At 26.4% G+C, this 27500-nt stretch overlaps 3 protein-coding genes across 3 annotated transcripts in view; 1 reads left to right on the top strand and 2 right to left on the bottom strand.

Annotated features, from left to right (window-relative positions):
- The window catches only part of LOC100199386 (uncharacterized), a 93046-nt gene extending 78833 nt beyond the window's left edge, over positions 1-14213 (top strand). Inside the window, exons 33-49 of the mRNA XM_065793502.1 lie at positions 1-166; positions 285-478; positions 561-606; positions 1608-1664; positions 1751-1936; positions 4520-4561; positions 4678-4921; positions 6837-6922; positions 7149-7332; positions 7583-7813; positions 8476-8606; positions 8724-8777; positions 8921-9040; positions 12181-12222; positions 12881-13015; positions 13739-13822; positions 13917-14213. The exon at positions 1-166 is cut by the window's left edge and continues 125 nt beyond it. Coding sequence (XP_065649574.1) covers positions 1-166; positions 285-478; positions 561-606; positions 1608-1664; positions 1751-1936; positions 4520-4561; positions 4678-4921; positions 6837-6922; positions 7149-7332; positions 7583-7813; positions 8476-8606; positions 8724-8777; positions 8921-9040; positions 12181-12222; positions 12881-13015; positions 13739-13822; positions 13917-13964 — 2050 coding nt within the window. The 3' untranslated portion in view covers positions 13965-14213. The remainder of the gene's footprint in view (positions 167-284; positions 479-560; positions 607-1607; positions 1665-1750; positions 1937-4519; positions 4562-4677; positions 4922-6836; positions 6923-7148; positions 7333-7582; positions 7814-8475; positions 8607-8723; positions 8778-8920; positions 9041-12180; positions 12223-12880; positions 13016-13738; positions 13823-13916) is intronic.
- Positions 14214-19033: 4820 nt separating this feature from the next.
- On the bottom strand, positions 19034-20543 carry LOC136078738 (uncharacterized). The gene is made up of 4 exons (XM_065794532.1): positions 20485-20543; positions 20082-20291; positions 19907-19999; positions 19034-19547 (listed from the first exon to the last, which is right to left on the bottom strand). Exons 1-4 carry the CDS (start codon positions 20541-20543, stop codon positions 19034-19036), a joined length of 876 nt encoding a protein of 291 aa, XP_065650604.1.
- A 3305-nt stretch (positions 20544-23848) lies between these two features.
- LOC101236525 (uncharacterized) overlaps positions 23849-27500 on the bottom strand; it is a 33810-nt gene continuing 30158 nt past the window's right edge. The window contains exons 7-10 of the mRNA XM_065793501.1: positions 26471-26712; positions 26157-26332; positions 24825-24978; positions 23849-24751 (exon numbers count right to left, since the gene is read on the bottom strand). Coding sequence (XP_065649573.1) covers positions 23894-24751; positions 24825-24978; positions 26157-26332; positions 26471-26712 — 1430 coding nt within the window. The 3' untranslated portion in view covers positions 23849-23893. The remainder of the gene's footprint in view (positions 24752-24824; positions 24979-26156; positions 26333-26470; positions 26713-27500) is intronic.

Genomic DNA, 27500 nt, shown 5'->3' with positions numbered 1-27500 from the left:
AAATTTTGTTAAAAAGCAACGAGATGAGTTCCTTGAAAAAGGTAGAATTGTTGAGGAAGAGCGTAATGAATTTGTCAGAAGCAATAAAACACTTGAACAATATATTATTGAATGGAAGAAAAAAACAGCTGAGTTTAAACGAACCAACCAAGCTTTAAAAGATCGCGTAAGTTTCTTTAAAACATTTTTGCAAACAAAATAGTGCACATTTTGTATTATTGCTTTGAGAAAAAACTTTGTAAAAGTTTTGTTTGTTTAGTTGTTTTTTTTATTGATAAACTTAGATTTTGAATCTTGAAAGAGATAAAAAGGAACTAGAAGATCGTGTTTTAGAGATTCAGACTGAGCGTTCACAAGCATTAGCAGCACTTAATAAGATAGAAGTGGAGCGTGACGATTTATATAGGCAATTAAGAGAAGTTACAGCAGAGAGAAATGCTGCAGAAGCCCGTCTAGCAGACTTAGAGGACTATCTTAGGTATAAAGTTTTTGAACAAACTGTGAGAATGTAGATTTTTTTTAATTTCTGTTTTATATACCGCTACTCTTTTGTTATTTAGTGATCATGATCATCTTGAAGAAGGCTTTCATAGTTTAAGATTAAAGGTGCTAGCAAATAATGATTTCCTTTTTTACATTTTTTTTACTTTTTTATACAATAAATGTATTTATATATATATATATATATATATATATATATATATATATATATATATATATATATATATATATATATATATATATATATATATATATATATATATATATATATATATATGTATATGTATATTATTACTTTATATATATATATATATATATATATATATATATATATATATATATATATATATATATATATATATATATATATATATATATATATTATTACATTTTTTTATTTATTTTATATAGAACTTATATTTCATATAAGTTCTATATAAAATAAATAAAAAAATGAAAAAATAAAAGGTTTTTTGTAAATTCTAAAATAATTTAAATAAAATTAAAAAAAAAATTATTTTATGTAAATTCTAAATTTTTTTGTTGACTTTATTTTTCCTAATTCCGAGGGGTGTATATAAATAAATATATATATATATATATATATATATATACATATATATATATATACATATATATATATATATATACATATATATATATATATATATACATATATATATATATATATATATATATATATATATATATATATATATATATATATATATATATATATATATATGTATCTGTATATGTATATATATATGTATCTATATATACATATATATGTATATATATGTGTGTGTGTGTGTTTGTATATATATATATATATATATATATATATATATATATATATATATATATATATATATATATATATATATATATATATATATATGTATCTGTATATGTATATATATATGTATCTATATATACATATATATGTATATATATGTGTGTGTGTGTGTTTGTATATATATATATATATATATATATATATATATATATATATATATATATATATATATATATATATAAATTTAGCATAACAATTTGGTATAAATAATAAAGTTATAAAAAAAACTTTTTAAAATTTTTTTTAGGTTTCTGAACTTACAAGACAAAGAGATGATGCAGAAATGCTTATTCCTTCTTACAAGGTGCTTTCATTATTAAGTGTTTATCAATAAGTTACAATTTATAAGTTTGTTGTTAAGAATTATTATTATTATTTTTTTTACATCAGGTCAAAGTCCAAACTCTTAAGAAAAAATTGCGTGAGAAAGAAGACAGTATTATGCAACTAACACATGACATTAAAAAATTATCAATTGCTATAGAAAATCAAACATATATTGACTTAAAGCAAATCAAATCAATAAGTAATTATGCTGATAATACAAAGTACCTTGGCGGAAAGTCTCGTCCTCAGGTATTTTTTTATATCTATTTAGTTTTTTTAGCACAATTTTGAATCATTTTTATGTATTGTTCAAAAAATTATTAAAGATTATTGTTTTTAATATATTAGTTTTTATTATTATATTTATATTATTATATTTTTTATTATTATATTTATATTATTATATTTTTTATTATTATATTTGTATTATTATATTTTTTATTATTATATTTGTATTATTATATTTTTTATTATTATATTTGTATTATTATATTTTTTATTATTATATTTGTATTATTATATTTTTTATTATTATATTTGTATTATTATATTTTTTATTATTATATTTTTATTATTATATTTTTTATTATTATATTTGTATTATTATATTTTTTATTATTATATTTTTATTATTATATTTTTTATTATTATATTTGTATTATTATATTTTTTATTATTATATTTGTATTATTATATTTTTTATTATTATATTTGTATTATTATATTTTTTATTATTATATTTGTATTATTATATTTTTTATTATTATATTTGTATTATTATATTTTTTATTATTATATTTGTATTATTATATTTTTTATTATTATATTTGTAGTATTTTATTTTTTATTATTATATTTGTATTATTATATTTTTTATTATTATATTTGTATTATTATATTTTTTATTATTATATTTGTATTATTATATTTTTTATTATTATATTTGTATTATTATATTTTTTATTATTATATTTGTATTATTATATTTTTTATTATTATATTTGTATTATTATATTTTTTATTATTATATTTGTATTATTATATTTTTTATTATTATATTTGTATTATTATATTTTTTATTATTATATTTGTATTATTATATTTTTTATTATTATATTTGTATTATTATATTTTTTATTATTATATTTGTATTATTATATTTTACTATTATTTTAGCTGTTGTAGTAAGAGAAAAGTTTCAACAACTTTTTGTGATCTAAAAAAACTTAAGCAAAAAATTTATTCGATAAAAGTCTGCTCATTTTTTAGCTTACTAATATTAGTTGACTAAAAAACTCAATAAACTGCCATATTGTGTGCTATTTTTATGTTGTAAGTGCTTTTGTTGTAATTTACCCTCAAGTATTTTTAACAAACTATAATTCTAACAAACTAAGTTAATCCAGTTATTTTAATTAAATCAAGCAACCATCATTTCTTTAAACTTTTTAACCTTTGTAATTTATTTTAATTTTATTACTTTCATTATATAAATTAAACTGCCAATAATTAAAAAAATAATTCAGGTTGGGTAAAGCAAGATAGTTTGGGTAAAATAAAGCAGGACTAATATTACTACCATATCATATGCAGTTTTAAAGTGTTTCAGCTCATTGAAATTATTATTTGGTTATTATGGAACTCTTGGCATTTATAATAATATTAGAATCATTTAGTTCATTTCTCATTTAAACCTAGTCAGGGTGATCACTGCTTCTCTATTATCTTATTCCTCTTTTTTTTAAATCTTTATTATCCTGCAAAAAGTAAAAAGTGTGAATATCAATAGATATTATGAAAATATATTTTAATATTTTTGTAAAGCTCAATTAAGAATACTGTTTTTGTTTTTGTTTTTTTGACAACTTTTATTTTTAGAAAATTATTAAAAGTATAGTTAAAATTTATACAGATAATTATTTAGTCATTTTCTGTTATATTTACCATTAAGAATTTATTTGTTTCCTTTAAAAAAGTATAATGCCAAAATATAAAACTAATTTTCAAGATTATAATCAACATACAGCAGCTCATAACATATAGAAAGACTGTGATCATCATATAGTAAGATCATGATCATCATATAGCAGCCTATAACACGAAGAAAGATTATGATTATCATATAGAAGTCTATACGATAGCAGTAATTTAAGTTTTTTTTTAATTAAAAGTTTATGGAAAAACTGATTGTGAATAATCATGAATGTCTACTAACTATTCACAAACAACCTTAAATTGTAAAACTCTTTTCAGAAAATATATGTATTTTTTGATTAGCTAAACACTATCATTCAATTATTAATTGAACAGTCAAGATAAAAAAGGTGAGAGAAAATTATGAAAAGTTTTTCCAATTTTTTTTACATCAATTATAGCATTGATATTGTAATAGAAAATATTCTTATTGAGTATACTGTATACGAAACTGACATTTAATTTTAGAAAAAATAAAGTATATTTTGACCTACTGCAGCCCTGCATTTTTTTAATGTTTTTCATTTTTATTTTTATGCTGTGTACATAAATTGATTTAGACATAAGCATAGTGGAATGTGCATACATTGTCTGATAGTTTAGGTTTCAGAAAGTACTCCTTTAGTTAAAAGATTTGTATCCCTATGAAACAAAATGTTATTACAGTTCTTTTTAAAGCATATTGTTTACATACTACAATTACATCATGCATTCACGTAAATTTTAAAACAATTTTTTAATTTAATTCAATATTTTGGTTCTATCCCTAATTTTTTTATCTTCCATCCCTATAATATTTATATTTTTTATTTATTTTCCAAAAATTCAAGTTTTTACTGTATTTTTTTTTATCATTAGGGGCGTGGCATTGTCAATTATTTTTCAGATTCTCCTAATAAGGTATCACATTTTAAAATTTTATATTTGTGTTTTAAATGTTTTTATATTTTTTACACTGCTTGTTTTGTTTTTATTAAATGTTAAATGTTCTTTTTTTTTTTTTTTTTTTTTTTCAGCACTTAAACCCCTCTACATCAGGTGACAGTTACGAAGAAGTTGTGCTTCAACCAAATGATACTTACAGTGATGAAAGCTACACTGAGTATTCATTACGATCCCTTCGTCAGAAACCAAGACAATATATTGCTTTATTTAATTATGAACCTAAACGAAGTCGTGAACTCAGATTAACAAAAGGTGATTATGTAGAAGTGTATGGCGATGTGGACACAGATGGGTTTTATTATGCTGAAGTTAATGGTAATTTTTTTCAGAATATTTACCTTAAATGTATATTCTACTTTCCTTATGAATAAATGTTAAATTTACTTTAAACAGAAATTCAATATGGTTAGAAGTTATTGTAAAAACAAACAAGTGTTTTTTACATTGTTTTGAATAATCATATCATAGATTATATTTATCATTATCTAGATTCTTGGATTTGTTTTGATATAAGAAATAAAATATACCCTAATTATTACCCAATCAAAATAAATCTTAACCATTAACCAATCAAAATATACCATAAATATTAGCCAATCAAAATTTACAGACAGCAAAAGTCAAAACCAAATCAGATTGGTTAAATATGATTTGGATCTGTTAAAGTTTATAAATAATTAAGGAAGTAAAGTTAAATATGACTTTACTTTGTAACTAGTTATTTATGAACTTTGTTCATGTAGAATAAAAATTTAAATATAGTCCTACTGCTTCTGGGTATGGAAATATTAAACTATATTCAAAATTTTAGTTGGTAATAACAGCCCCAGAATTAAAAGACTTTTATAAAAATCTATTGACATTCAGTCAGTGTAAATAATCAGTTTTCTAATGAGCATTTTGAAAGATGAACAAATGGCTTTGGGTCTTAATAGAGATCTAAATAATATAAAAACTTTGATTCATTAACATTATATTATCCCTGTCTTTAAACCCGGCCTCAGTTTTATTTTATAGAACTTAGTTGTAGTCATAATCTATTACTAGTCAGTCACTAGTCTTAATTACAATATAAGTTACAAGCCATTAAAAAAAGTAACACACTTAAACACACTTAAAAAACATTTGTTTTTAATTGTGGTTTCAGTACTATACAACCTTTTAAAAATCCTACACCTCAAAATTGTTCAAACGTGGCAAGTAAGTTTTTTAAGATTTTAATATTTTGCTCAGCAATCTTTTTTTGTCTTTGGAATCAATGTTTGTTTATTGAAATCAATTGCAATAATGTTGAGTATGAAGATGAGTATGATGTTGAGTATATTGGTAGCCTATTTCTTATAGTTATTTAACAGCACCTACTAAAGTAAGTCTAAATAAAATTGATGCTATTTAGTTTTTAGTTTTATTTTTTCTTAAAATGAAACAAAAATTAATGAACAATTTTGAAATGACAAAAGGATTATAAATATAGTATAATATAGCAGGTCTTAAATATTATGCAGTATTGTACAGATGATTTTAGAAACAGTGTGTGATATAGTAGATTTAGTGCTCTTTTTTATTACTATGCTTTTGGGTGCTAAATTTTAGAAGTACCATAGACTACGTAGATTTGCTTAAATGTGGTAGATTTTTAATGCTACTGTATTCTCTTTGTAAGCTAGAGGTAAGGAGTTCAAACTTACCATGTCCCTTGAATTATTTTGCTTAACTTGTTTTTATTTGCAACATTCCTAAAATTTTTTAGTATATTTTTTAGTCCATTTTTTGATATGAAAGGCTTGAGAGAGCTATAAAAACAATTAACAAAAAAAAAAAAAAATAGCTTCTTAGTGGTTTCCCTGGAGACCTGCCCCTTAAATAAACAAACTTATATAAAAAAAAGATTTTAAGTTAAAAAAAGTAGGTAGTTTAAAAAAGTGAAACATTTGTCAGTATGGGATTGATTATATATATTAATGTTTTATAAAAAATTGTCAACACTTGACATACCAGAATCCTTTTGTGATTCCACATCCCTGTGACATACACAAACAACATTTAAATGCAAACTAATTTATTATTAGGATATTTTAATTCAGAAAGTATGCCATTACTTATATACTTTAAGAGGGAGACTGTTTAAGTTAATTTGAAACCTTTTATTTAATGTTTAAGTATTTTGTATACTTTGAATCATTTTAAACTCTTAAATTCTCAATAATGCATTTGATTATTTTGATGTAAGGTGCTAGGGGATTGGTTCCAAGTGTTTATGTTGAAGATGTTATTGAAGACGATTCTTCTGTTAATATTTATCGAGGAGATCGCTCTGTAAGGTTTTCAGAATTTATTTAAATGATTTTTTTTTATGCTGTTGGTTCATTATTTAAGAAATTTTAAAATTGATATAAATTAACAATTTTTATATTTACTTTATAATTTGATATTAATATTTATTTACTTTATAATTAAATATTAATATTTAGGAGTTTTAAAATTCTCAACATAAATGAACAATTTTTACCATTTACCATTTAAAATTTATAAATTACATTAGCCACGATATCAATCACATGGTACTAATGTTCGTGAAAGAAAGTTTGTGGCTCTGTATGACTATGATCCATTTACAATGGGAACTACTGATCGTCCAGATCTTCAGTTATCCTTAACAAAAGGAGATAAAATTACTGTAATTGGTGATATAGATGTGGATGGATATTACACTGCATTAAAGAAAGGTAAAATTGGTAATTAACAACAAAGAGAATTGAAGAAATGTAATAAACTCAACAAAAAAAAAGTGAATCAGTAGTAAATTACTAATTAAGCATTACTAATTATTTTTATCCATTAAATTTTACTTGTTTTACATAAGACTATGTCAAACAAGTAAAATTTGAGGAAAATTTCTATATGGTTAACTAATAAATATTTTAGTTGATTTTTTAAGACAAAAATTAAAGTTTTTTAAAAATAGCAACTTTTTAGGTGCAAGATATCTAGTTCCATCAAACTTTGTAAAGGAAGTAAGTTCACAGCCTCATGACCATTCTCATCGTCATGAACAAAATCATGTACATAACAATGTAGTTGCAAAGCATTCAGAATTACCACCAAATTCCCATGTTAGCAGTGCAAATATTGGATCATCCAAAATCCATAAAAGTAGCAACAATAATCAGACTTTCAAAGGAATAATTGAAGTAGATGAGGTTGTAGGTAAGTAAGCTTTTAGTTTCTTTTCTTTTTATGAGTTATTGTTGCTGAATTTATTTGTATAATATAGTTTTTAAAGTTTGTTTGTTAGATTTTTTTCTGTAAAATTATATTTTCCACATTAAGACATGTTTTTAAATTTTATTTCATCTTAACCTTTCTACTCTCTGAAGGAAACCTTTGATATAAAATAATTTAGCCTCTATTCTGTAAAACAGGTTGAAGCTAGAAAGTATTCTTATTATGATAGATAAGCAGTAGAATCAGAAGAGTCATGTTATAATTTTTTTTTATTTTTTTTAATTTGAATTTTCATGCTATATTTTTCTATGCAATGTTCTCATATCCGAAGATATTGTTTGCTTAGCATAGGAACAGTCACAAATAGTCATTTAGACTATATCAAAGTAGCGTCAGTTATTGACCAACGTTTTTGCATACTGAAGTACTACTCAAGTGCTGAATTGGCGGTGGCAGGATTTGAACTCGTATCTTTCAACAGTTTGGGTTTTTAACTTTTTGTTTGACGCTCTAACCAACTGAGCTATCCAGCCACTTAGCCACATTACCTATCATTATATAAAATCTTATATAATGGTAGGTAAGCACTAAGGAAACTTTAGAAGAATTTTGTAATGATAATTTTGTTTAAATTACAAATGCAGGTCCTCCTTATGCTCCCGAAGATTTAAAAGTTCATCGAGTGGTCACAAAGCAGGCTGTTTTACTTGGGTGGAAATTGCCAGTTATGAATGAGTATGGACAAAGTAACAGGTGTAGAGTGATTGGATACAGGGTATTGAACTAATAAAATTGTTCGATTATGATTTGACAATTATAATTTATGACTTAATATTTATAATGTGCGATTTTATATTTATGATGTGTGATTTTTAAAGATATGATTTTATAGATATGGGTAAATGGAAAACCGAAGCAAGATATAAAAAGTGCCACAGTAACAAAAGTAATTTGTTCAATATATTTTAAAATTTCATTTTTGATACATTTTTAATTTGTTGTAGGCATTGATAAATTTTATGAGTATTACTATAGTTTTTAAAAATATTTGTATCCTTCATTTTAAAAATTTCATTTATATTACGTTAGGCTTTGATTGAAGGGCTCGATCTACATGGCCGTGTAGAATTTAGTATTCAAACTATTGGTGAAAATGGATTTTGCTCTGAAAAGTGTCATTTTGCTATTACAGGTGCCCTTTCCACATTAGTAAGTTAATTTACTAATAGTTAATAACACTGCATATATTACATATCATGTAATGTGTAATTTACTAATAGTCAATAACATATTATATATAACATACCAGGTAATGTGTAATGTACTAAAGCATTTATTGCAGGGTGTTTTTTTTTTTTTTTTTATGCTTTTGCAAATTTTAGAAAAAGTTTTATGAACAAAGTTTATGTGCGGCCTGTATTAGAATCTTGCACCCCTGTTGGGAGCCCTCATTTTTAAAAGGTATAATTTGCATAGAAAAAGTTCAAAAATATTTTGTCAGAATTGTTTGCAAAAGATGTCATATTAAATGCACGTATTACTTATCAAGACTTATTATCTTCCAACTTGAATCTCTTGAATATCGCAGAGTTAAATTTGATCTTTATATGACTTAAAAAATTGTACATAATCTCGTTGATTTACCTTTTTCAGATTTTTTTTACTTTTTTCAACTCAAAATATTTTACTAGAATTCATTCACAAAAGTTTACTCTACATAATTAATACATTAATGGTACTAGAAGATTTTTTTACAGCGAATGAATCATTAAAGTATGGAACTCAAAAATATAAAGATATAAAGACATTACTTCCTGACCATAGAGTTAACTCAACCTCACTGTCTGCATTCAAATTGAATTTTAAAAAGTATGATTAAAAATGTCATTGTGCAGTCTACTAACTTGTTTTCTTGACAATTACTCTTATTGAAGTTTTTTTATTATTATTATTTATTATTATTATTTTTTGTTGGTGTTGAATAAGAGTAGTTTAGTAATTGTCACCATTTTGTAATTTTTATATATTTTTTTTAAATACAAATAAATAAATTAATTACAACTATCATTGACCTATCATAAAGTATCATCATCAAATGAATTATAACATCAACCATATGAATTACAATTAATCGTTTTGAAATATTACTGAAATTAATTCATTTAGTTATCAGTATCATTGAAATATTGAATGTTATTTATTTTTTATATTTTTCCCCAGATGTTATTTCAAAACACTATTCAAAATTTTTAGATTCATTAACATAAAATGAAAAAATTTTTTTTAATTGTTTATGCAACACAATGATTGCAAAAAGTGACCAATAGAGCCGTCCAGTTATGTAGACCTGGGAGATGTTATAATAGAATCAGATTGTAGATGGTGTCATTTGGGTAAGAATCATAAATGATTATAAAGACTATTTAGTAGGAGAAATAAAATTTTATGACTCAGGGAGAGGTGGAACCATAACTCACACTCTAATCATCCTTAGCAAATGATAAGACAATGGTCTATGAGTAAACAAGTCTATATAAATCTGCCGGTGTATTAATGGCTACAATGACTAAAAATATTGTTCGATACAAAAACAATAAAATAAGTAGATAATAAAATTGTAAATAAAATGATAATGATAGTTGGGGCAATATAAAAAGAAAAATAGGTTAATAAACGTGGTACTATTTATGGTCTAAACTCTAGATGATAAATTGAAAACTGATAACCACCTGTGTAACAATAAAATATATAAATGTATTTAATGTAACATATTCATAATATAAACTCACAAAGCACTAAAATCGTGTAAAAGGTACAAAAATGTTGGTGCCATAATAACCGATTAAAATTAGGTAGTGGATGAATGGTGATCCCCTCCTCAAGAATGCACTACAATCAGCAATGACATTTGGAGTGCGTGAGACCTGCAATAACACCACTTATCAGGGGCATGTGCATGCAACAGATCTCACCACCTGCATTCTCACAATTTTTATATTTATCCCTAGATGTTATTTCAAAACACCTTTCAAGATTTTTGGATTTATTAACATATAATGCAAAAAAAAATTTCTCAAACTGTTTTATAAAAAACGAATTATTACTAGCAAAAAAATATATATAAAGTTCAACTTTTATAAGATAATTTTATGATATTTGTTAAATTAGCCTGTATACAATAATGTAATTTTACTAAAATAACAAGCATATACAGTATATGACTTTAAATACATCATGAAGTTATTAGATTTATTTTGTTACTTTTTAATTATATTGTATGACCACAGTTTAAATGATGTCCAGTTTTTAGTTGTTGCAGAAATTCAGTCAAATTTATTGCATTGCATGAAAGAATCTTTTCCAATGAAAAAGTTATCAGCATTAATGCTTAAATCTTTATATTTTTCTTTATTCAGAAACTTTTATTGCTTTTTTTATTTACACGCATTATAAATATATAAATTAATTACATTATAAATATATATAAATTAATCACGCGCATATATAAATATATGTTTGTCTATATATATATATATATATATATATATATATATATATATATATATATATATATATATATATATATATATATATATATATATATATATATATATATATATATATATATTCTAATTAACAAGATTTCAACTATATCATATTCTCAGTAAAAATATATTAAAATGATTAATGCACAATTTAAAAATGTAAATTAAAATTGCAAAATTCTAGGATTTTTATTTTAAAAAATGTTTTTTTTCAAAAAACCTTTAAGATTTAGGGTGGTAAGTAGTTTAAAAAAAACCTTTAAGATTTAGGTAAGTAGTTTAAAAAAATTTTTTTTTTAATAAACCTTTAAGATTTAGGGTGGTAAGTAGTTTAAAAAATGTTTTTTTTTAAATAAACCTTTAAGATTTAGGTAAGTAGTTTAAAAAATGTTTAAACAAAAAAAGTAGTTTAACAATAACATTGAATATATTTACTAATTTGCAGCAGGTTTTAGTTAAGTTATATTTTTTGTATTAAAATTTTCTCAAGATAGCATCTATGCTTCTTGACATTTACTAACACAATGATACATTTACTAACACCTTTATTTCTATTTCTTTAACATGTTTATTTTAATATTGTTTTTTGTATGTGTTAGATTATTATGTTCGTTTGTTTTATTTTTATTCATATTTTTTATCTTTCTCATTCGTGTTTTTTATCTTTGTTATTTTTTCTCATTCATTTTCTCATTATTTTTTTATCTCTCTCATTCATGTTTTTTATGTTTTGCACTTATGTTACTTTGTATGTCTCATTCATACTTTTTATCTCTTATTCATATTTTAGTTAATTATATTTAGACAAAAGAAAATGAACTTCTTCACCAACAAAATGGCGATATTGTAAGTTTCTTTTGCTTAAAAAGTATTTTTGGTCAATATTAGAGGTTATCTTTTTCCAGATCCAGAGTTTCTAATATTTTGTTAAATTCTTAGCTTTTCTTAAGTTTTTGATAAACCACCACACCTTAAAAGAGAATAAAAAGAAATAATAGAAAATGTTTTTCTGATTTTTTTTAGAAAAATTTTTTATTTATTTTTAAATCATAACCTGAATGATCTTTGCAATATAACCTTACAAATTAAATTTTGTTAATTATCAAAATGGTAATTAACAAAAATCATTGCTTTTGTAATTTTAATACATAGGGTATAAATAAAAGTTCTTTTATCATTAAAAGTTTGTTAACTACCTTAAGTAAGTTTTTTTCTTTTTAAGAACATTTTCAAAAGAGCCTAGTAACTAATGATTTATTAAGCAAAGTTTTATTTGCATTAAATGCATTTGAATTTTTTGTTTCCATAAAATTCATTGACAATATTTTTACAAAAGGTTTTTTCCTTATTGTGCTTGAATTTTGAAAATTTGAGTATTAAAATTCTGTTTCCACACCATTAAAATTATTATTAAGTTGATTTCTATTTCGACAATAAGAAATGCTAGTTAAAAGTCGAAATGTTTATATATATATATCACAAGTTTTTTTTTTTTTTTTTGCAGTATGTTGCTTTGTATGATTATGATCCGTTTAAAAGTTCTCCTAATCCAAATCCGTCTTTGGAATTAAAACTTTCTGAAGGTGATTTGATTAAAGTCACTGACAAAACACGAAATGATGGCTTTTATTTTGCAGAGGTATTCTATCTTCATTTATTTTGTTGATCTGTCATTCATTAACTTATTTTGCATTCCAGGCTTCAATGTAGCTATTTTGTCTATCTGTTTGTTTCAAAGAATTTTTTTTTATACAAAAAGTTCTGTTTATAGTGTGTCAGTTATGTTAGCCTACAGTCACGTAATTATTTTAGCTTACGGTTATGTAGTTATTTTAGCTTACAGTTATGTAATTATGTTAGCTTATAGCTATGTAGTATGTTACCTTACATGTATGTAGTTATGTTACCTTACAATTGTATGTAGTTATGTTACCTTACAATTATGTAATTATGTTAGCTTACATTAATGTATTACAATTATATACAACCTTGTATGTAGTTATGTTACTTTACAATTATGTAATTATGTTAGCTTACATTAATGTAATTATGTTAGCTTACAGTTATGTGATATAAAACTTTTTTTTTTTAAATGAGTTAGTTAGGAATTTCTAGAAGAACAGAGTTGGTCAGCATACTTTTGATATTTTTGTTTATTGAACTTAAATTATTAGGATACCATTTTTTTATATATACATTTTTTTATACAATATGTACTGCTTGCCTTAACTCTCAGTCAATTTATGTACTGAAGTCCCAACTTTATTTTTAATCATATTGTTACCGAGGCATACAAACATATTTTCAGATTCAACTAATGACAATAATTATTTGTAACCACTAATGTTTCTTCAATTTCTAGATACGAGGTAACAAAGGATTAGTTCCGTCAAATTTTATTGAACGAGTAAATGTTTCTTCATCCGGTCATCAGATTCATGAATATGTAAGACTTAATAGAATTATTTCGTATTAATAGAGTTTGAATTTATGTGAGTTAAATATGGACAGCTTTTATTTATGGCTTTGTTTTTATTTAGGATTCCCAGAACCGTCGAGTTCAATTTGAACGCGGATCAACCAAATAACTCTTTTTTATTAAAAAATTTTTAGATTTAAAATATTTATATACTTTTTCTTAATTATAGCAGTTTGCGTACAACATATATTGTAACTTTATTATAACATTTGCTTTCATTTTTACGAAGCTATGATAGTTGTAATTTTTGTGCTGATGTCATTATATTGAATGATAGGTTTTTTTTGTTTATATGTTGTTGATACTTTGTCCATCTTTATGTAATTAAAAAATTATGAGTGAAATAAAATTTTTATTATTTGCTTGTAACTTATTTCAGAAAGTTAATTTCAGAATGCATAATTAATTTATATTTATATTATATTTATTTATTATATTTATATTATATTTATTTATATTAGTTTATATTATATTTATATTATAATTAATTTATTAATGTATAATTAAAATATGCACACAGTATTTCTAAAAAGTTAATTTAATTATTAAAATCGTTTCTATCATCACTTAATTGTGAAAAATGATGACATGATTAAAAATAATATTTAGGTAACTTTTTGTGTCATTTATGTCATAGCTGGAGAATGTTTCAGTAGTCTATACAAACATTTCAAAGTTCTTAGCTCTTTGAGTTAGTTTTACTGCAGTAAAACCAAATCAAGAAAAAGAATTAAAATACCAAAGAGGTTGAAAACCTCATCAAGCAACGTCATATTATCAATATGTTATTGATCTATTTGCGTTTTTTCTTTTCTTTGCTTAATACACTCTAGAATAAATCAGGAAACGGCAACTGAAGTTCAGAGGTAACTTGATGAATTAATCATTGCGTTAAGGCACAATTGATTTTCAGGCATTATTGCCTGAAATTCAGGCGCATTTATTTTTCTAAAAATCTAGCAAGTCAAACCTTGTGAAAAAGCGGTTTAATGCACTGAAATTCAGAAATTAGATTAAGAAAAGACTTTCTTTAATTCGGGCTTTTCATACCAACATCTTAATAATATTGTCGATAATATTTACAGCTTGTTAACGAAGGAGAGTCAGTATACAATGTATCAAAGTCTTCTGGAATTCCTTATGCGACATTATACACATGATCAAATCCAAAAAATGACAAGAATTGGAAGCGGTCGTGGCTTTGTTTTAAATAATACTGAGGAAAATCTCCTAGTACAAGTCCTGATGTACTTAGCTGATAAGAGTTTTCCATAGAGAGAGAGAAGATATCAAACTGATGGTTAAATCCTACATAGCATTTACTGGCAAATAAAACTCCATTCAATGACAAACTAGGTTAAGACTGGTGCATTATTTTGAAAAAAGGTGGAATGTAGTTCTTGGAAAAAGAAAACCTGAACTTTTGACAAAAGCAAGAGCTAATGATCTTTAAATAAAAAACATGAAATAAATATTGACTAATATTTATTTAACAAAGACTAATATAAATATTGACAAATCGACTAATACTTTCGATACGAGGTTTAAGTGATTGTTGGATTTCGACGCCGTTATTGTTAAAAAGAGACAAACATTCAAGTACCACTATTGCACGCGCAATCTCTTATAATTTTGGCTTTATCTATCTTCTCTTATACCTAAATACAATCGTTGATTAAAATGGCATCCAGATTTTCTAGATCTATGATTTTTTTGAGTTATATGAGAAGAATTAAACGATAACAATTTATTTGATAGACCACATTACATATTTAATTTAGATGAAATAGGTTTACGTACAGATCCTACAGCAGGAAAAATCTTTCAGAAATCATCAAAAACAGCTTATTACATTGCTCCATCGTGTATACTGTACTGTTTTGTGGGTCAGCAAATGGCCAGTCTCTACCTCTCTTTGTCGACTAAAAGCCATCCACATTTATCATGCATGGTGTAAAAATGAACCAAAAAAAGCAATGTTTGGTGTAACAAGACCAGGTTGGATGGAGGACTAAATTTTTGAAAGTCGGATTGACAGGTTTATTATACATGTAAAGGATTATGAAAAGCCTGTGTTACTGCTGCGTGATTGGCACAACAACCATATAACATATTTTACTGTTAAAAAGACTCTGGACAATCATATAAATTTACTATGCTTACCTCCGAACACAAGTCATGCATTACAACCTGCACGCATAACAATGTTGGTTTTTTCGCTCCATTAAAATTCCATTGGAAGAAAATTGGATGGCAAACTCCTGATAAGTGGTTTTAATGGTAGTGGTCTTTACCCTGTTGATAAATCAAAACCTATGAAAAAGATAGTGAATATACAACCAAAGAGCAAGGAAGTAGATGAGTCTAACAAAAAAGAAAATGTTGTAAAAAGCCTGCAGAGAGCAATTGATTCTGTACTTACACCTGGCTCAAGTCAATTTACACTGACACGTATGAATTCAAAAAAAAAAGCAGAGCACGTGTTCAGGCAAAAAAAGGAGAAATTTTAACAAAACAAGATGTTGTCGCGAGGTTGCAAAAGGAAGAGAAGAATAAAGCTGAAGTTAAGACTATCATTAAGAAAAAGAAAACTGCTAGATATAGCCAATGCAGTTTGACTTTTTAAATACATGAAAAGCAATAAGTGTGATATATCAAATATAATATGAGTATCCGTATTACCCCACCAGTGGGGTAATTTGGATATATGAAAGGTGTTTTTAAAAAAAGAATTAGTAAGTTAGTTATTTAAAATATAATAATGTTTTACTCATTGTGAAGTTATTTCATACACCCTGAATGTTAAGAAAAATAAAAAAAGTTTTTATAGTGGTTATTAACTAAAACAAATATATATTTAAAACTCTATCCATATTACCCCACCCTACCCTATACATTTCTATCTTTTTTTTAATCAAATATATATTTTTTTCATTGATTGGCACTTTGCCGGAATATGCAGGAGTATTACTTGATGCTAAGGGTAGTCTGGCACGCATCCTTTGTTAGCGCTGGAAATTGACTGACTAAACAATCGCGTTGTCACAAGACCAGGTGTGAATTTAGAGAATGTGAAATGCGACACTTTGGAAATGTCAAAAATTACTTTTTTGTCTATAGGCATTCTTTTGCTATATGAATCCACAAATAGCACCAGTTTCTTATAATAGTTCGACTACCATTTCTTCATGTTCATAATACCTTCAGTTTTAGGCCATCTTATTTCAAAGTTATCATTATTTCTCAGCTATTTTGTAAAATTCATTCGTTGACTTAAGTGGATTTCAAAGTCTGGATTAATTATTCTAGAATTGTCATTTATGTGTGGATTTTTTAGTTAAATTTTTAACTCTTTACACAGTCCACAAACATCAATTTGTTTTCTACCGAATGATAAGCAAAAATTTTTATAGAAATGTTTTGAATGAAACTTCTACTTAACAAGACAATCTAGTTATTTTTGTTTGAATAAAGTGTGCATGATTTTCAAATTGAGTTTTCCTTCTAAATAATAAGATAACGCGACTTTATTATAGTAGTGGACATATTTAACAGGAAATGATTTAATATGCTCGGTACTTTAATTAATGTATCACCAGATGTGTTGAATCGTGATTTCTCAGACTTACCTTCTTTTTTTAAGAAAATATATACGTCTAACTTGCTTCAAAGAAATTCCATGCAAACGGCAAAAAGTTTTTTTGCACACTTTTTTTAACATCGTATCCTTATGTAATAATTAAAGGTAAACTCTTTTTTATTTAAGTTCTTCATACATAGGTCGATTTTTCTATGCTTCCTTTTATTTCAATCAATCACTCCAAATGCATTTTTAGGGTATTTTTGCTATCAAATTTGTTAGCAAACTGTATTGTACTTTTCATATAACATTCAGATGTAACCTCCATACATTTTGAATTACATCTATAAATAAAGAAAAAGATAATCTCGAGGTAGTAGCATAACAATTCGTCCGCTGAGAATTGGAGTGTTCTAAGTCCACAAAAGCTAGTTAGGAGATAATCAAGTTTGAAAGTTCAACAGTGCTCAAATTGTTCTTTATTAAACAATTGTGTTGTTTTGGGCCATTTATTTATTTAAACAGATGTAAAGATTCTAAAAAAATATAAACGGCTGACCAAATTTGGACATAGATCATTATAATTTCGAAAATTTTTAAAGTTCAAAAAATATCTGTTCTAAGTCCATTTTTTTTACTGATACTTTGATAAACAGTACCTTATTTTAATGAAAATTCTCAAAACTCAAAAGCTAGGAGAGGGATTGAATGGATTTAGTATAAACGGGATATTAGAATGGCTTTCAATACCAGTTCAAAATATTTATCGACAATTAAACGAAAAATCCATTCAAATGTTCACAGAATTTGTATTTTTAAGTTTCTTAACATGTTTTTGATTACAAAATTGTCGCAAAAAACTGGCGATCAACGAGCGGCATGTACTTCAACATTGAGCTTAAATCTTTTTTCTTCTCAGCAGTCATCACTGGTTTGATTGATATCGTTGATACAGTCGGCCGAGCGTCACGAGGAACTTTACCGCGAGCAGGTTTTTGCCCTAGACGAACGTTTGTTTGTTCATCCGAAAACGTCCGTTTGTATTCTATGTGCAGCAAACTGGTAGAAACGATTTTGCTATACTTGATTAGCATGTAAGGCACTTGGTCGTAATTGTAGTATTTACTAATTTTTTGGAAGTCGAAAAAGTCTGCTGATTTCATTTGAAGGATTCGTAGTTTGCCCGTCTTTTCACCTAGGGCACGTAAATTTCTTAATACCGACACTGGACTGAACACTTCGGAATAACGCAGACTCTTTTCAATAAGACTGTGAATGGCGTCGACCTCCTGCACGTTCCCGTGGCCAGGCTCCAAGTATTTTTGCTCGACGCTTTCAATTTGAGGGTTTAGTCTCTTAAAATGCGCCAGACCGTAAGACATAATGCTGTTCTTGTTTTGTGGGACACAAGAATCCGACCACAAGATGATTTTCTTAATTCCCGGGTGCCTCAAAACGATTTCCGTAAGAATTTTAAGTAGAGCACTGCAGATATGATTTCCAGCGCGGCCACACAGCATCTCGTGCCAAACGGCGCAATACGTAACATTGTCTAGCGAGCAGTGGCTAGTTAAGTTAAAAATATTGAGCTTTCTCTTCTAGAAAAAATTTGAAACGTTGGCTTTCGGCAAAGCCATTACATTTTCCATGTCAAAGGATACAACCGCAACGGTAGGGTCAATTCCATTTTTGTGATTTTTCCTGTCCATATCGCGCTCTTCCTTGCACTCTAGCTTTTTAGATAAGTGGTCCAGATATTTGAGTTCCTCCTCTTCGGACGGTGTTGGAATCAGTTTCATTTCTTCGCAGTAATCACAGCGATCTTTCTTCGGTTTGTGAAAAGCGATGTTAAATTTTGTGTTGAAAATATCTCTGTATTTGCTTTCAGTAGTGACATGATCATTGGTGTGGATTTCTTTATACAGCTGAAACATCTTCTTTAGACTAAGTTCGGTTTCTAAGAACTCTTTCTTTGTATTGGCGCGGTTGTAGTGGCTCTCCACCCTCGGAAAAGAGTTGATATGGTCACAAATTTGCTGCACAGTTTCCTGAGGCAAGAATTTCTTTTTGTTTCTCCCCTTCTTTGGAGACGTGGCCACTTCACTATCTGGGCTTAAATTGTGGTCAAAAAAATAACAAATTCTTCTAGCACTTATATTGAGAGAATTTAAGAAATAGGTTTTACAAACCTGAATACGTTCGCCAACAACCTCAAAAAAGTACCGGTAGCTAAACTTCTTTCTGCATTCGTCAGGAGTTTGACGCCGACGTCGTTCTCGAATTTTGAAATCACGTTGCACAAATTTAGAGTAAAAGTGCGCTTTTTTTTGGTCACTAAGCGACCAAAAGTCTGAGTGAATTTTTTCCCTCTCTATCGCAACAATGTTGTTTCGACATTTCAGACGACAGTTAATAGGGCATTCTTCTCCTACAGTCTTCTCTTGATGTTTCGGCTTTGAATGTCAACATACTCCGCTCCGGCCTCTCGCAGTCGCTTTCGTACGTTCTGCTTCCAGTTCACTGGCTGCCGAAGCCTTTTTCGCGTAAGAAGCTTTGGAGTCTCACTGTTAAAAAAAGAAACACAAATATAATAATAATAATTAATATAAGTTTTCAATAAAAAAGTGTCATGCTAAAAACGCTTACGTTAGTATTCCATTCTCGACCAAATTGGCAGTTTTATCATCAGCACCTTCGACTCTGTTATCGTTCGTATCAGCAGCGGACACAGCATCTTCTTCATCAACCTCATCTGAACCTTCATTTTCTTTTCCGTCTGTGTCAGCAGCCTCATCTACATCAAGCTCGTCTTCATCATCACTACTATCAGATGGGTCACTACCTTCTTGATGCCAGCTATAAAAAAAAACTTCAATTAAAAAAAAGCTTCCAAACAAAAACATAACCCTAATCTGTCATGTAAAGTACAATAAATATCTATGTTAAATACATAAAGAATTAGGTCTGGAAGAGGCATGATGACTTAAACAGATAAAAATTAATAGATTTATTAATTAACATGAATGTTTAGTGATACAAATGAGTTTACCTTACGTCAGAATCAATTTCATCTAAAAGAACACGAATCCTAGCCTCTTCAGCTGCCATTTCCAACTTCAGTCGGACGGTGAAATCAAGCCATTCTATTGGGTGACGGACATAGACCACTCCAATACTAAACAGGCCCATCGAATTGGACATAGTTTAAACGATTATTGAAGAAAACAAGTGCAAGACTTGACAGATCAATGTGAAATTTTTAGACATAGTACATTTGCATATTGTCAACGATAAAATGCATCTAAGTCAAAAAAACTCAAAAATGGACATAGAACACTCCAATTCTCAGCGGACGAATTATATTAACTGGAGATAATTAACGACTTAATTATAGATTGTAATTATTATGCGGTTCCTTATGTTGATAATATGCCTCCTCTTTAGATCTTTCAACAAGACCTGAAGCACACGTCTTAACTTGTTAAACATTGTACAGTGAGAACATTCTATTGAAATAGTTGACCAAAAATATAATTATGATTATGTGAAGCCTTAAATGAGTATATTAGAAACCTTTTAGACAAAAAATATCCCAAACAGATTGTTTCCTGTATTCTGTTTTGTTTAACGGCTTCTTCATATTCTAGTTTTGATAGCAAAAATATTTTTTTAAGAAGAATTTTGGGATAAACAAAAAACAAACTCCTCTCTTCTTTAATGATTAAGTACTTGAGGTACCTATACAACAAAAACTTTTTTTAAAAGGTTGTTAGGAGCTTTTTAGAATATTAATTTTAAAAATACTCCTACCTTTTAAAAAAACAAAACGACGAGTTACTCTACATTAGAGATGTGTCGATTTTTTGGTTTTGTTTTTTTTTGCAAAAAAACCCGTTTTTTTTGCCAAAAAAACAAGCTGCTTCGTTTCTTGGTTTTTTTTTTTAAATTATTCTTTTTCTTATTTTAAACACTGAAATAATTTTAAAAATTTGTTTTTAGGTGTTATTCATTAAAGGAGAGTTTTCATTCTTTTATTTAACATATGATTTTATTAGAATTGCCTAAAGTTCTTCAAGTAGCAGATCCCCCGCCCTCCTTTTTTTTTTGTGTGTGTTTTTTTTAACTAACTACTTTAACACCTTGAACTTTAACATTTAAATAAATATCACCTCAACAATGTATTTTTAGAAGATATTTATTAAAAGACTTTGTCATTCTCCTATTTAATATACAATTTCTTCAAATGTTCATCAAATAACTTTAATAATTTTTCTTCAATAACTTACTTATATTAAGCTAAAATAAAATTAAAAAAATTATTTAAAGAAACATTCTTTTTATAAAATACAAAGACATCATAAGTAAAGGGTCTTTTTTTGTTTGTTTTTTTATGTAGATATGTTTTTTGAGTTCAAAGCTATTTTTCCTTAACGTTAAAAACAAATTTTTCAAAAGAATGAAAACTAATTATTGTAATTTGTAGAATGAATGAGAACTTTATAATTTATAAATGAAGTAACACTGCAATGCAGAATTTATATGTATTGTATAAGTTTTGCATAGTTTTAATTTTTTTTTTAATTTTGCTATTTTATTTTAGGCTTTTTGTTTTTTAGTTTTATTTCTGCAATTGCAAATAAATTAAATTTGTCTACATTTAATTTCAGAAAGCGGAAATAGTATTTTCAATCATGTTATAAATAATATTGCATAAGTGTGTTGTAGTATTTTTATTTTTTAATTTTATACCTTTATGTTAATAGTTTTGAAACATAAGATTATTAATGATGATATATTGTTGTTTTGAAAATACTTAATGTACCAGTTTATCATAATTTTTAGTAAAGTAAATTTTCAGTGATGCAATTATTATTAGTAGTATTTTAATAATATTACTGTATTATGAAATTATTTTATAGCCATTATAAGGTATTGTAAGCATTAAGTAAACAGTTTTCTAATCAAAATAGTCACATCACTTAGTTGTTTGATTAGAACATACTAATGAGTAGTAATAATAGAGTAGTCTGTGGCCTCACTGGGGGTAGAAAGAAAACATCTGTGAGCATTTTATTTAAGCCAGCAAGCCAGGTGAGCAAAGCAGAAAGAGTTCAATGTTCTTTTTGCAATGATGTTATGTCGAAAAGTGAAATACGAATGGCCTTGCATATTAAGAAATGTAGAAAATGTCCATTTGAAGTCAAACACAAATTTCTAAATGACGACACAGTCATGTTCCAAGCAGTTATGCAAATATTCACAAAAAAGAAACAGATTAACAAATAAAAGAGCAGCAAAGTTTGAATCGCAAATTTCAATCGCACAATTTAAATTTTGAAAAGAACAAATAGTTTGGTTAACCATTTTAGCAATAAAAAAAATCATTAATTTAACTCTTTTGTGAACTCTGTTTATGCTTTAATAAATTAATTTTAATATAATCTAATATAGAATATAATCTAAAATACTCAAACAAAACTAAATAGAAACATTTTAGATATGTTGGAATCATTTTAAAAAAGTTAAAAGTAAGTAAAAAAAACACTAAAAGGATCTGTAAAAACCAAAAAAACCCCAAAAACACGTTTTTTTGGGTGAAAAAAACACGATAGCAAAAAGACACGTTTTTTTGCATCTCTACTCTACATTCGCACGAAATCAAACAACCGACCTCAAATACTTAAACCAATTTTTTTCTCCATTAATGATAAACTGTCCCAAAATACTTCAGATGAAAAAATATTTATCAAAACTAGAATATAAAACACTTAGAGAAACGGTTTTAAAAGCTTCAAATTAAATTATAACCCAAAAAAATAAGCCAACCCCAATTAGAAAAAGAAAAGGATATACAATTTGGTTTAATCCAACGTACTACAAAAGCGTCTTCACCAAATGAATATTTATCAACTGCAAAGTTGATAAATATTCAAAATACTTTTTCAACTAATAGATATTCATTTCCCACCCTCAAGCCCACTGCAGAAGCTATTCAATTGAAGCACCAGTTAGTTAGTTACAGTTGCACGAACATTTCAAAAATTATAAAATGCCGCAACAAAAAAATAAATTAAAAAAGCACGCTGGTAAATTTGAACTGTAATTGCAAACCAAGCGAAATCTGCCCTTTGAACAAAAATTGTAGAATGACAAATATAATTTACAAATCCACAACATCTTTAAAAATGCAAAACATATTTTTAACAGAAAAAACCTTTTATTACCTGAAAACTACCATTTAACTAATAGTAGTAAAAATCATGTAGTTTTATTTTCAATAATTATGTTATAGCTCTTGATTAGTTCATATAGCATACCTTAAAAGTACGCGCTAAACAACATCAATACACAAACATATACATAAAAACACGCGCGCGTGTAGGCTATTCCTCAATAGACTATAAACAAAATAATTTTCAAAACCATTTCCAAATACATTGCATAATTATAATTTAGCTTTAGGTACATACTTTGTCACTCTGTAAATGTGAAGTTATATGATCTTCTAAAAGATCTGTTGATTCATTCAGGTCATCTTTTAAAACCTCATTACATAACTCAGTCTCTTTCTCCTCACTTATTTGAAAGCCTATTATTTCTTCATCACTTATGTATGAGTTTTCTTCAGAAGAATCATCTATTATACTACCATCAACTTTTAACTTTTTGGAGTTAATGTCATTGCATTCTTCTGCACAACGTTTAGCTGTAGATTTATTTAATAATTTTATTGAAACTTGCAAATCAAATTTTAGTTTATTTAAATGATCATGTTTGCTTTCTTTTGAATAAGTTGTAATACTCTTTAGTAAATCTTCACATTGAAGAACAAGATCTTTTCTCTGCTCATCAGATTCATTTACATCAGAAATTTGTGTTTTAAAAGAGTGTTGCTTTTTTAACTCGGTTTCTGATATTGAATTATAACGATTAGCTGTTTGCGTGATCTCTTTTTGGGGATGTGATTTAGATTGATTTTTTATAACAATATTTAATGTTTTTACAGGAGTGGAAGTAGTTGCAATTTGATGTAACCCTAACTTACCATGAGCATCTACCCATGGCTTTATACAAGAGTAATCTAGATTAATTAATGGATTTGATGTGTAGCAAACATCTAGCATATCCCAACCCCAATCGGGAAAAGAATTAAATACTGAACAAAGATGTTTGCAGGGAAGTTTATACTGTTGCCAGCTAACACAATTGCATGAAGGAAGATTGCTAGCATCCCCAAATGAAACAGTGTATGATTGATTATTTTCTACTCCAGATGTGTCTTGTACCCAAAACAAACCCGGTTGTACATGACTGACCTAAAGAAAATAAAAAACTATTGCTTTTTCAATGTATTTACTATAAAAAAATTACAACAATTATAATTTTAACCTGATATATTGCTGAATCATTTGACTTGATTTGATCAAGAACATGAAGGATAACAGAAGCAGGTTTATCAACTAAGCATGTTGGCAACTGATCACCATATAAAACCTTTAGCTCGTTTGCTTGAGTATACGATTTTCGATTTAATTCAACATACCTGTAATAATAATAATAGTAACACAGGTTTATTTCAGTCTGGTAAATTCCTAGTAATGGTATATGGTGTGTCAGTATTGCTAGTTCTTTTTTGAGAAAATGCAATTAAAGTTACAAACATAATATTTTTGAAAAATATTATGTTTGTAACTTAAAGTTACAAACAATATTTTTAAAGCAAACTAATGCTTGACTAAGGTTATAGTTTCTTAAACATGTTTTTTTTTTTCCAAGAAAGATCAGAAGTAAGAGTTAATCCTAGAAGATAAAGGGTAGATGACTCATCGCGTAGGTTACCGCTCATAAATTTAGGAAGATCTAGATTATTGCGATAACGATTAGCTGAAATTTTTTTTTAGAGTTTTATCTAAGTTGAAGTTCACCAGCCACTGATATGTTGATTATAGAAGCGTATACAGAAGACACCAGCAATTTTTTACTTTATAAAATAAAATCAATTTCTTCAAGCTAGAGTACCTTAATCAAATCATAAAACTCTAATGTGCAAACAATGAAAGTTGCAAATTTTTTACATATTTCATTCTATACATAATTCATTATAAAACATAAACTAGGTTGATACATAATAAATTTTTAAAACAAGCGATGAAGTAAAACATTTTCCCGCGTATTTTCATATATAATGAAACGTAAATAATTTTTTTAATTCCTATAATTTTTTAGACATGCTTGGGTCTAGTAAAAAAGGGTCGTTTTACATTAAAGTCATATATTTAGATGAACTATGAAAATAAAATATATATAAAAAAACATAGTTTCAAATGTAGCTTATTTGGGTTAAGATAAACAGTTAACAAAAAAAAAATCAGATTTTTGTTTTTAAGTTAGAAAAAAAACACATTAATGTTTTGAGCTTGAAACCTTTAACTTTAGGCAGAAAAAATAAATAAACCGCTGGAAAGTTTTAGCTTTGTTTGCGTTTGCTTTTTTAATAACGCATTTCTTTTTAATTCTACAAAAATTGGCGTCTATAAAGCTGCTTATTTATGTTGATTTTTAAAACTTACTTTTCAAATAAGATAGCTACAAGTTAACTTATAATAAAATGGCCCCAAGTAATTAATCAAAAAAGTTTTCAAAAGCAGTAAACCAAATTGTATTACAACAATTGAATCAATCACAAAGTAGTTGGTATGAAATAAATTTTTTTATAAATACCTTCTGTAAAAATCTGGAATTATTCTATCTACAAGCTTTTCAATCAATGAACCCAGCTTTTTGCCCCTCATTAGATTTATATGCGCTTCATTTAATAGCTTCACATCCATTTCTATAGTTGATTCAGTGTGAATTGCAGTCATAAAATCTTCTGGTCTGTAACCCATAATCCATTTCTTAACATTTATTTTAAATTATTATAAATAATAAAAATTAAAAACCATTGAAAATCAAAATGTTGAAATAAAAAGAAAATTAAAGTAACAGATTTAGATTAGTATTTAAAATTCTTCAAAATTAATATTATTACATGCCTTAGCTTCCAACAACCACTTTGAATTAAACCAACTCCTTAAATTTGCACAACCTCGCCACACTTCTGAATTTTCTAATTGTAGTGCAGCTTCATGTAAAACCTCTTCATTATATGCATTAGCTATTGACTGAAAATGTTCAAATAAGATACCCAAATCACCTTGTACTGCATAATCTGATTTATTGAGCCACTCATGCCAATTCCGTTGTCGGGATGAATCCGAAATAAACAAACCACAAGCTTTAAATAAGATAAATTTTTTAAATGTTTATAAAACAATCAAAAATATCAGAAAACATCTAAAAAAGAAACAAAAAGATATTTAAATAACATAGAAAGCAATTACACTCACATGCTTAATACATGGGTGGGGACAATTTTTACATCTGCCCCAAGCTTATTAAAAAACGCCCCCCATCCCACCCTTTACTAATTTTTATTAGCTATCTACAAAAAAATTATATTAAAAACTAAAAAAAAATCAACGCAAACTGGGCTTAAAAATTAAAAAAATATATATCACTGATAAACTGTCACTGATAAAAATTTAAACTTTTAGTATAATCAGGCTTAAAAATGGTAGATAGATAAAAAAAATCTTGTAAATTTTTTTTCTTCTAAAAAAGGAATTAAGATAGATATAAGATGTTAATTGAAAACCAATGACCTTGCAATAGTTAGTTAGAAAACTATTTGAGTGATAGTAAGGTAAGATAGGGGTAAGAGCTATATCAAGAGTTTTTAAAAATTGGAACCACAAATGCCATTTTTCAACGGACAGAAAAACAAGATTCAGTTAACCCCTTGCTATATAGTTTAGAGATTAATCAGAGTTCTGAAAAACACTTAGGTAAGACAGACAAGAATGACATTCCTGATCACAAGCTGTAGAATAGTTAAGTGAGAAATAACCTAAGCAATGGAAACAGGAGTGATTTGGATGTCTAGCAGTGAATTAACCTATTTTTTTTTTGATGAAAGAAATAGCGTGGTTATTAGATTCTAGAGATGAATTAAAGGAAAAGTTT

Source organism: Hydra vulgaris, chromosome 03 (genome assembly GCF_038396675.1).
Source record: "Hydra vulgaris chromosome 03, alternate assembly HydraT2T_AEP".
NCBI classification, from domain to species: Eukaryota; Metazoa; Cnidaria; class Hydrozoa; order Anthoathecata; family Hydridae; genus Hydra; species Hydra vulgaris.
This window is presented reverse-complemented; position numbering and strand designations above follow the sequence as displayed.